Here is an 11,827-nt window from a genome sequence, read left to right as displayed (position 1 = left end):
GGTATTTCTAATGAAAAGCAGCTGGAGATAAAATGCAAGGGTGATAAGAAGGACGAGACTCCTGCCTTCCAACTGTATGAAGACAGAGGAGAAAAGAGAGCCACGGATGTGGCTTTCCCTGCATGGTATCCCTTCTTCAAATGTCTGGAAAGGCATGAAGAAATTGCAGTCAGTAGATTTCTAGTTGGGTGGATGAGTGAATGTGACAGAGGCGGAAGGGTCAAATGCGGCTTGGGTTGCTAGTGATGGAAGGGCCCAGGAAAGCTCACTTGGACTTCTCTTGCAGGGGAGGTCTTTGGGGATATGTCTGCAAGGCTGGCATCAGCCTGTTGGCCTGGGATTCTTGATAGGCAATTGTGATGTTGCCAAGCTTAGTGTTCAAAGGGAGAAAACTGTTTTATTGAAGATTACAGTCAGGCCCTTTCGGTGGGGGGAGCTATTGATTATGACTTATAAGTCAATATGAGACTGCTCATTTTTTAGAACGGAGAGGTGGCCTGTGAGACCCTCACGGAGGTCATTCTGATTATGGGACTGGGCAAGCCAGAGAGCTAAGATACTAAATTTTTCTTTTCCTACTTTTTTTCCCTCCAAATGTTTTGAGGCATATTGAAAATTAATTATCTGACGATAGGAGGTACATAGCAAAACCTCCCAGCCAATGGCCTGGGTCCTTATGGTATAATTTATTCATTATCAAGGCAAGATGTATAAAATCTAAGGTACTGGGGAACATTTATTGAGCACGTATGATGATGATGGTCATGCTGGTGGTGATGACAGCTACCATCTATTGGGTGCTTTCTATGTGTCAGATGCTGTGCTAACCTCGTTTCATCCAAACAACATCCCTTTGAGGAGGACACTGTTTTTATCCTTATTTTCAAAAATGAGATAGCGAGTTATTATGAAATCTCATTAGGGTCACAATTCTAAACTCAGTTTTGCTCCAGAGCCCAGATTTTTAAGCTGAGTGCTGAGTGTCTGTCTCCATGCTAGAGACTGCACTACTATCTCTGCTAACCTTGCTGATAATAGAAGGCTCTTCTAGCAGATGAAGAAGCCAAGACTCAGAAGAAAGTACGGTTCTTGCAAGATTTCCTGCTATTAAGTAGCTGAGCTAGAATTTGAATTCAAGTCCCAAATCCTGAGCTCTTCCTACTGTCCCGTGTTCCATCCATTTACAACTCAGCCATGGCTTGGGGTTCTGGATGGAGCATCAAACATGGAAGAGGCTGAGGCCCAAAGAAACAGTTCAGCTTGTTTGTCTCAAGCTGAACAGGCTCATAAAGATGATACATTGATCTGCAAATGGTGTAAGTCATCTTTGTTTTCTAGAAGAACTTCAATTTTAGGATGATGTTAGCTGTTATACTGATGAATGGCTCTTGTCACCTCTAGTTCATTCATCAAATTTTTCAAGACAAGGTTGAGCACATGAAATAAAACATACACAAGGGGTAGACAACCTCTTGGGGAATCTTTCCAAGGCATCCACCCATAATCCCCAGCTCTTCTCCTTTCTGGAACATTGACTTTGCCTTTAATTCACCAGCTTCCCAAATAGCTTTGCAAGACTGAATTTTTAGAGGGGTATTACATGGCTTTGCGTGGCATGATGTGTTATTATATGTCATTGTACTGATAGAAAATGTGGCAAAATATACAGTATGTTAAGTTCTTTAATCATAAAATCTATTAACAAAATACACTTTCCAAACACTGTATTAGTTTTCAATAACTGTCAAAATAACTTCCATGTGAACTGAGAATGATTTTGAGGCAGCCTCAGAATCCATTTATGAACGGTGAAAACTATTTACCATTTTAATGGCTCTGACCATGCTGTTCAGGACTAAAGAAGGAGCTCTGTGGGTAGAGCCTTGCAGTCCTACACATTTATGGAAAACTAGGAAAGTATCTGAAAATTGAACACATTTGTCAAGGAGTGACCTCAGAAATCATGTCTAGGGAATGAGGTGTACTTCTGTCTCCTGAGAAGGTTTGCTTCATCAGCTCCTCTTTCTTTCGATCAAATCAGAGGTATTGAAATTCAAGTGCCAGAAGCCACTTCTAGTAAATGTAAGTACACTTCTTTCAAAGTAGCTGCTGATGGAATCTGAAGTGGTTCGGTGGTGAGTAATATGCCTTAGCACAGGTGCAAACAGCAGAGGCTCAAGCGAATGCTACATGTCTTTGAGCTTTGAATTTTACTCTTACATTAGTAAGGGTGAGGGGGTCCCTTTTGGCCACACAAAATGGGCTAGTGTGATCGTACATCTCTAGCCATCTAATTTCAAGCCCTGCTCGATTTTGCTTCTTAGCCTGGCTTCTCAGGATGTTTGGTTGGTGACCTCTTTAGATTTGTGGAGTGTAGGCAAATGCAGTGATGCTTTGCTTAAAAGATGAAAGCATTTGGATCACACCACAGTGAGAAATGAATCAGGGTGGGCAGAATGTGTCCATCTTGGAATGTTGATGTTTCGTGAAACTGAATCCACGTTGAGTAATAGGGACCATGCCTCATTCTATCACAGAACGTATCATTAATAAAAGAATATGACCATTCCCCAACTCCTCACCCCTACCTCTACTTAGCAGTATATGTCAAAGGTCATGCATCCATGAGGAGACACAAGATGGCAAACAGCAAGCAAGGAGAGATGGTGCGAACATCGGGGATGTGACTTCAGAAATGGAAGGACAAACCAAGGGGAAAGGAGAGAGCTTAAGGATGAAGTAGATAAAAAGAGCAGATACCTACCCAGACCTGTGCTATCTAGCTACCAGCCTGCGGACTTATGTTATCACCACTGGGCTCCCCACTGGGCTCCCCAAATGGATCACTGTTGGATGAGGCCTGTGATCCATCAGGCTAGAACACAAGAAGATAACACTTTTTTTTTTTTTTTGGTCTTTTCAACAATGGAAAGCAAAAGACAGCTGGGCTTATTTTCATGCATACATATAATCAGTTATTTTAAAGGAGGCAGGGACTGCAGTTGGAGGGCACCACACCCACCAATGTGGGAACATGCGGGAACGACTTCATGAAAGGACATTGTTCAGCTGCTCATTCGAACATCAAAGAAAGCCCCCCTAGGAGCCCCACTTAGAACTTGAGACTCTGAGCCAGCATTCTTTCCTATGCGGGTTTCCTCGCCCGATGTCCATTTCCCAGATACAGCGGTTTTAATTTTAAGGAAAAGCAAACCCAGAAAGAACAGACTGGTCACTTACAGCTTCTTGCTCTTCACTTTTGCTGGGACTTTCAAAGCCCTCTTCGAAGATGTCATCTGTGGTGGGATCGCTGGCGTGGGAGGCAGATGATTTGGATGGAGAGCTCTGTCGAGGGGCTGGGGTTGGAGCTACACAGAAAGGAGGCACAAAGAGGGAACAGAGTTAAGTGGCTGCAACCGCGTACCTCGCCCTCCAAGACCTCGGGGATCTGGTTATAATCGAGTTAAGTCCGGCACTCTGCTTTCTACCCTGAACACCTCATCTGTACATATTTATCTTGTCCTGTCCCACACTTGACAGGTAGGAGTGGGTGCCCATTGATGGGGCAGGCGGTGGTTCTCCAAGATTGGCCCTTGGATCAGCAGCACGAGCACATCCGGGAACTTGTCACAGATGCCGTCTTGGACCCCAGACCTACAGGCTCAGAAACTCTGTGTTTCTACACGCTGAAGGTGAGAATCACTGAACCGATTTTTCTTTCTTCTCTCTCTCTTAACATCGTACATGTACTTCAGTAAGAATAAATAGATCAGAGGACAGCAATATGCATTTATTGAGAGCCTTCTGCATGTTGGATACTGTCAGAAACTTTATGGATGGTATCTCTAACCCACATAAAGCCTCTTTTAGGCAGGGGTGATCCCAGTTTTACGGCTAAGGGAAGCGAGGTCGCTAAATTGCTCAAGGCCCCGTAGATGGTGGCTGGTGGAAGCAGGCTTTGTATCCTTACACATGGTGGGTGTGTGTAGAACACGTGTTGAATGAAGAGTGCCTCTGTGATGTGGGAAAATGGGAGGTCGCTGCTGGCAACTTTATTCCTCACTCCATAAGGACATGCATTTCTGTTCTGGCTTTCCCACACGTTCTTCCTCCCATTTGTTCCAAAGGTTAGAACAAATATGCCATTGGAAGCTATTCTTCTTTAAATAATTTCTAATTTGGCATTAAAACGCCAGTCACTGGCTCAGCCCCAAGTGAGGAGGTGGTGTGGCTTGATTTAGTAGCTAAATTTCAAATGCCACTGATAAGCAACCCCCTCCCCCCATCACTGCCCAGAATTTCCAAAATCTGGCTGCTTATCAGACAGCAAATGATTATCAAACTTGGTGAGTACCTTTTGCCTTGATGGATTTATACTTAGAAGAACGATGCTATTTGCTGTGTGCCCAGCGAGCTGGGCACGGTGCTCGGCATTTTGTACTCACTGCGTTCTCTAACGCAAATATGGCAAAGCAGTGTTGGACCTATTGTTCTTTCCTGATGAAGAAACTGCCCTCCGAGAGGTGAAGGGGTTTTCTCAGGGTCAAGAGAGCCACGGAACAGGAGTGCTGGGATTTAACGCAGCTCTGTCTACACTGTCCGTCCAGCTCTGAGCTTCTGGTCCAACTGATCCTCTACTCAAAACATTCTGAAGGTGATGCTCATGGATAAAAGGATATAAAGACTGGTTTCACTCATTTTCTTTACAATAAAACCTTATTTTTTTAATTGAAAATCAAGTCTGTTTTGTTTTATGAGATGATTATGGAACTGACTCGCTCTAGTGGGTTTAAATGAGATAGGACACCCCGATGCTTGACAGCTGTTGAATAAATGTTAGTGTAACTGGATTCCAAATTGGGTTTGAAGTGGCTTATTGCTTATGGAAGGCTGAGAACCCAGCCTGAGCTGCCAGTTGGAGAGGTGTACTGGTCCTACTTATCAGATGAAATCAATCGGAAGCCTAATTAGGAGTTCATTTATGCAAGTGTCTTAGCCTTTAGAAGGTTCTTCTAGAATACCTGTATAATGTCAAAGAGTGGTTCTAAATTTGGGGCAACTGAAATCCTGGGGGGGCATTTGGCAAAATCTCGGGTCATTTTTGACTGTCAGGACTAGGGAGATAGGATGTGTGCTTCTGGCATCTAGTGGGTGGAGGCAGGGAGGCTGCTCAACATCCTCCAAGCACAGGGCACGCCCCACAACAAAGCATTACCTGACCCCAAATATCAGTAAAGCCCACGTTGCAAAACCTTGCTCTGAAACACAACAGTGACTGAGTGGCCTTTGTTCTGTTCGTTTCAATCTCTGCGACTTCTCCCAAATGTCTCCCATGCGCTAGACGCCATGCTAGCATTATGAGAAGTGTACGAATGACTAGGGCACATTTCCTGCCCTCAAAGAACTGAAACTTCCCTTTTATTTGTAGCTGGCACACAAGCCCATTGCAAGAGAGACACTTGCTTTCAAAAGATGCTTGCTTACTTATGCGTGGCTCTCATTCTCTCAGCATTTTATTTTTTATTCATTATTCTTCACTGAAACCCTGTGACTTAGAGCTAACAGAGATGCCTCCACTAGAGAGATCACAATGGCCTGAGTGGGAGTAGGTTGTTTATACACACAGAAGGGATTCCTTTTCAGAACTGCCTTCCGAACCTGGCTGAAATGACACTACCTAATTGTGTTAACATTAGATTTTTTGACAATTCTCACTATTGGCCAAGCAGTGATCCCTACCATCTGCGACAATAATGAAAACGCCAAACTCATTGTTCCCTGAGACTTTTCTCTTTCTTATCAACTGTCAAGGCACAAGCTGAATTACCGGACACCTTTCTGAGTATATGTGTGTTCAAGTGTATCTGGATTCTGGTTGGCTGCGTGGTTATGGCTTTCTGGATGTTTGCAGCAGAAAAGTGAGCTGGGACAGAATCACTGAATGCCTCAACTAAAAGGAGGCACACTGCTCATCCAAGCCACTCAGGCCTTTTACCCATGACACAGCTGAGGTTAAGAAATGTCACACGTTTGCCCAAAGATAATCCCGGTCCAGGGATTCTGCTCAGAACCACTCCCTATGCAATCATAATGATGACAACAATACTTTAAACTTGGTGAGGTATACAGTGTTTCAGTACATGTACCACTGAATCCTTTTAATATCCCTTAGCCTAAGATAGATGAGGAAATTGTGGCTCACAGAAATGACTTGCCCATAGGCACAAAACTAGGAAGTGATAAATCTGCTCTCCGGGTTCCCAGTCTAGAGCTTTCTGCTTCACTACCATTTTTTCTCTTTGACTACCCAAAGCCTTGAGCCAAAATCTGGCTTCGACTATACCAGTTGGATGAGACTTTATGGCCGCTCCTTTTCTCCCCTAAGTTTTTGTCTTCATCTTAGTTTTCTACTCCAATTTTTTTTTGTCCTTGTTCCCCAGACTTTTAAAGTTCATATTCACCATTCATTTCCATCTCAATAAGCCGTACAATTCAATAATCTGTGTGTCATAAAGGAGGGATACTGAATGCATGGGTAGATGAGCAAATCAACAAAAACATAAGCAGCAGAGTGACTGGTAGAAAAATAACAGGTTTGTATTTGATTCTACTACTCTCCTTGTCCTTGAACGTCACTTTCATTATTGGCCCAACAGGTCTAACCAAACCTGTAATAAGCACTGTTATGAGTATAAAGGTAATAAAAACAATGTGTGTGAAGTAGGGACACATAATTGGTAACTAGTAGTAGTAGTAACATAAAGAGGCCTGTTGAATGTGAACTGAGATGAGTTCTCCGACTCCAGAAACAAAGCGTCACTCTCAGTGGATTTACGTCTCCAAAGAAGGGCACTCACGTGAGTTGGTTGATGGCGTGGTAGAAGTCACAGGGGTCAAATTCAACTGCGAGATGTCAAAGTCATCACAGTCGTCTGTGTCCTGTGCCACCCCGACTTTGTTGAAGTAACTGGAGAAGGCCTCTGAGGTACAGGTGAGGGAGGGTTGGTCGGGTTTGCGGGAGGGCACGGGCGGAGGCTGGGCCATCTGGAAATCCTTAAACATTTCTTTCCCCATTTTCTGTCTGGGCGTCTCGGTCTGTGGACTTGCCCTGGTGGAGTCACCCGTGGTTGGGATGGTTGCAAGGGGGGTGAGGGGACCTTGGAACATGGCGGCTGGCAAAGGCATAACAGTTTGTGTGGGCATGAAGGCGGCTGGCGGGAACTGCCCGGCCACAGCTGGCCAGGGCTGCTGAGTGGCAGGGAAGAGACCCGGCTGGCCCCAGGCGATGGGCTGAGTCCCCGGCATCACCTGAGCGACTGGTGGCTGAGCACCCATGGCGATCTGCTGTTGGACGAGGGGCTGCTGGCCCCAGAACGATGGGAGGACGGCGCCCATTGCAACATAACCTGGAAGGGTGGAAAAGAAGAGTCAGGCACCTGGGAAAGAAGAATTCATGGATTCAAGGGATCGGCAGAAAGATACCATATCAGGCTCTGTGCTACAGCCCGGGGACAAGGAGGAGTAAGACAAAAGTCCTTGCTCTCTTGGAGCATTCCTTCTAGAGCAATGGGCGGGGGAAACCTCTCGAAGGAGGTGATTCGTAAGGGGAAACTAGAATGCAGTGAGCGAGCAAGCCTGGCAGAAATCTGGGAGATAGTGGTGATACTGCTATAATCATTCAAGGTTTCTGACCCCACACAGGCTCAGGGACTGGTGTGTCTCAGTGGAAAAGGCAGAGGACTAGAAATCGGGCCCACGTGGGTTTGAGTCCTGCCTCCCCTCACCAGACCGACCACTTAAGCTCTCTCAAAGTCAGGCTCTTTGTTGGAAAGCCGGTTATAAGATCATCCTTTTCAGCATCGAAGCCAGGTGCCAAGGGAAGAAGAATCGGGAGTGTGGGGGTTTTGAGGCCTAGGTTAACATTCGGACTGCCCCTTGTCATCTCTGGAATTGATGGAGAGCTCCACAAGCCCTCTCGTGCTCTATCTCCTTATCTGAAAAATGGGCACAGAATACTGTCGGCCTCACGGGCTTGGTTTAAAGACAAACAGAGAGGACGTATTTGAGGTAGAGTACTGCACCTGACACAGAGTGAGCATTCAGTAAATGTTAGCACTTAGCGGGATTTGAATCAGATAGAGCCCAGAAAGTACGTAATACCTTGCTTGGTCCACAGCAGCCAGGCAATAAATGGTAGCTCCAGGGATTATCATACATTATTAACATACAACTGTGATGACGCCAATTTTAGGCGACTGTCTACTTACTCAGGAACCCCTCGTACAGTGGCATAGGTTGGGTACCGCACAACTCCAGGGGGGTCTACTGACATACATTACCATGTTAATTGTTGGCTGTGCCACTTCCTTTCAGGTGAGATATAATCATTTTAAGAAGAGCACAAGTAACACTTTTCACAGGAGCAAGAGTAACACAGATAACTTTTTCCACTTATTAAATGCCTACAACGTTCTAAGTTCAGTATTTGGTGCTTTACATCCTCACAAAATCCCTGCGGAGTAGGTATTACCATCCCTACTCCAAGGATAAGGATATTGGTGCTCAGAGAAGGAAAGGCTGTGCTTGGGGTCACGCAGTCAGCATGAAGGGGGATCAGGATCTGAACCGAGGTCACCCATCCCTAGAGCTAGTGTTTTTCCCTCTGCATCACACTGCCCCGCCCAGACGGCCAAGACCAATTTCTGACCTTTGCAAAGTGCACCCGGTCTGGTCGCCCGCCTGGGGTTGCAGCAAACTGCAGGCGGGCCCAGAGAAACTCCCAGGTCCTTCCAGTGAGCCCTGCCCTTCCCTGAGGGCCCCGTAGCCACGTGCCTGTGCAGTTGAGCCTGGGAGACAGATGCCCAGGCCGGGCAGAGGAGGGAGAAGCTGGGTTGGCCTGACCCCTCAAAACCAGCCTTTTCATGGCTGTCAGAAGGAGTTTGCAGGTGTGCAGCAGGGAGGCTAGGGAAAGAAGAGTGGGTGCAGGGTATCCTAGCAACTTCCAAAGGGAAGGCGGGCAGGCGCTGCGGCATTGATAGTGTGCATCCTGGGTGCTGTCAGGGACTCTGGGAAGCCCAGAGAAACCGTGTGCGGTTTCACCCACTGCCTCACTCATGCTCCAGCCTCAGATCCCCTGCCCTTCAACTGATAGCTAATGAATGGGGATGACATTCCACGTCCGGCCATTTCCTTGAGACGTGAGAGGAGGTTCCAGACAGGGCACACGGGCTTCTAGCTGATGAATCCAGCAGGATGCTGGACATGCTTTTATGGGGCATCGACAAGCCAAACAGACCATATCCTTATGCGATCACTTAGCCCTAGGGCCCTGAAGTAAGAGGGGTGACGAGGTATTGGTGTGGACATTTCAGACCGGAGAGCTGCTTGCATTGCCTCTCACCTCACCTGTCACATCATAAGGCAGTGACTTGAGCCCACCAACAGACTAAGAATTCCGCAACTATTTTTCTCTTTTTCTGATTAGCTTTGATGGGGCCCTATGGTTCTCAATGGGAGTGCTATCGCCCCCTGGGGGGGATGATGAGGACATTTGTGGGTGTATTTTGGTTGTCAGGATAACTTGCTAGAGGGAGACACTACCTGCACTTAAGAGGCGGAGAGCTTGGGTACCTGATATCCTATAATGGGTGAGACCAACGTGTACAACAAAGAAGTCCCCCACGTTCTGTCTACGATTATTTGAGTATGGGCTGGACTTTGAATTACCTAGAAATTCAAAGTTTCTTTGCATAGTATTAGTGTACTTAGTTTTTCAGGATTGTAACAACTGTGTACATTGAGGGCCGGCTGTATTTCGTTTTGTTTGGAACACGGCCAAGATTTGCGCACCATTTGGGGAAGTTGTGGTTCCCGACAGAAACACTTCCCATGGGGTTCGAGCTGAAACAGCGTTCGGGGATCCGTCTACACCTGCAGTGACTCTGTTGATAGGTCTACAGACCTGACCACTTAGTAGGACCTCTAGTGTAGATGTACCTGGGTATTTTCCTTATTGAAATAGATAGCTCTTTATTATAAATGAGCTTTTAAAAATTTCCTCCTTATGTTCGAATGACGGCATTATATTGATTTTTAAAAAATGTGTGGCTAAGTTATATTATCTGTGAATTTCAAGAATTTAAAGGAGACATTACAAATATCTGTCCTAAAAAGGGGGCACTGGGTCTGACGTGGTAGAGACACGGATCTTTCAATGCCCATTTTGGTGAAGGGATGGAAGGTTTCAGCCTCCAGCCAGGCTATCTTTCATTCTGCTTCCACTGGAGGACTGCTCTAAAATGCAAATATAGTGCCTCATTGTCTGGAGTAAAAGGTTCAGATGCCTTAGCTTGGCTTAGGAGTCTTTAGGGATCAAGCCCCTTCCCAGCTCTTCATCCCATTTTCACTGGCACCTTCCCCTGCAGCAGCTGCAAACAACCCCCCTCCGCCGCCCCCCGCTCTCTCCATCTCTGCCGGTGCTTCGGCCTGGGAAGCCACCCCTACCTCACGTGGCTACTCCTTATGGACTCTCGGACTCTCTGAGAATCCGCTCAGCATCAGCACTGCTGGGTGCCTTTCCTGCCCTCTGGACTCCATTGGTTCTCCTTCTCTGGGCTTCTGCAGACCCCAGTGTTCATCTCTCTGATGGCACTTGTCTCACTATGTTGTAACTACCCATTCTGTCTTCCCTCCTTAGACAAGAAACCACCTGCTAGTAGAAACCCTCTATCTTCTCTTTCCCTGTCCTCTGTGTCTAGCACCGTTTGGGGCACATCTCAGCTGTTCCATAAATGCCTGAGACTGGGGACAGTCTCTCTGTAAATGGGAATGAGTCATAGCGGAGTCAATGCCTTCGCTGCATTTTGCCAAGTGTACAATTCAACTCCAAGATTGGTGAGTGCTGGGATGTCTAATGATTCTACTGTTGGTGGCAGGTTTTTCTCCCCCCCCCCCTTTTTTTCCCCACAAGGAACCAACAGATGGGCTGTGCACACTTTTCTGGAGAGAGCTATTAGCATGTCTCCTTGGCTTCATGCCGTCTGCTTCAGACCCAAGTATAATATTCAAAAGAAAAAAAAAAAAACAGCACAGCGTAATTGGGTATCATGTTCGGGGACTCGCAGGTCTCATTCACTTTTCCTGCGGGGGGGGGTCTCTGCAGCCTGGGCTCTCCCCAGACCTGTGAGCTCAGGTTGTCTGGCCACATGACATCAGGCATGCCTGATGGGACCCCTTGGTGGCAGGCTGCGGCAGCCGTGGACAGGGAATCCACTTGGTGGCTGCCACTGCAGCCACTTAGCAGCTTAGTAACATTTACTCATTAACGTTCAGCAGTGGAGGGAGAAGGTGCCACGGAGCATCTGTTTATGCCATGGAGTTCAGATCAATCATAAATCTCCTTGCCGTGAAGTGAGGGGAACACCTGCATTACAGCCTTGCAGTTAGATTTTTAAGGATGGCTGAAAATTGCAGTTTATAACCAGATGCTTGCACCTGGGGATACCTCATTATCTGAATTAAAAGAGCAGACTAAAATGTGAGAAAAACAAGCAAAATCTAAGGGACTCCCCCAACATGTATGCAGAACTTGGATGGTAACGCTTATTTACGTGATCTCATTCATTCATTCATTCATTCATTCATTCAAAAAGAGCCCTATTGGGTATGAAGCACTGTTTCAATCTCTGGAGATGTAGTGAAGAACAAAACATTAAAAAAAAAAAAATCCTTGTCCTCGTGGAGCTGACATTTTTGACACTGATCCTTGCAACAAGCCTCTGTGTAGTTGGTATCAGTCTCTTTACTCTGTGTCTGAGCTACTGCAGTG

General features: G+C 46.3%; 1 protein-coding gene across 3 annotated transcripts in view; it reads right to left on the bottom strand.

Annotated features, from left to right (window-relative positions):
- Positions 1-2,779: 2,779 nt before the first annotated feature.
- DAB1 (DAB adaptor protein 1) overlaps positions 2,780-11,827 on the bottom strand; it is a 275,026-nt gene continuing 265,978 nt past the window's right edge. For all 3 annotated transcript variants that reach the window (XM_088022979.1, XM_028106930.2, XM_028106929.2), the window contains 3 exons: positions 6,858-7,406; positions 3,241-3,368; positions 2,780-2,875 (listed from right to left, as the gene is read on the bottom strand). In XM_088022979.1, the coding sequence (XP_087879105.1) occupies positions 2,780-2,875; positions 3,241-3,368; positions 6,858-7,406 (773 nt within the window). The remainder of the gene's footprint in view (positions 2,876-3,240; positions 3,369-6,857; positions 7,407-11,827) is intronic.

Source organism: Eumetopias jubatus, unplaced genomic scaffold (genome assembly GCF_037043125.1).
Source record: "Eumetopias jubatus isolate StellerSeaLion01/CBP00866 unplaced genomic scaffold, mEumJub1_p1.0 scaffold_4, whole genome shotgun sequence".
Taxonomy (NCBI): Eukaryota; Metazoa; Chordata; class Mammalia; order Carnivora; family Otariidae; genus Eumetopias; species Eumetopias jubatus.
The sequence above is the reverse complement of the archived record's forward strand: the minus strand, read 5'-3'. Positions and strand labels throughout refer to the sequence as shown.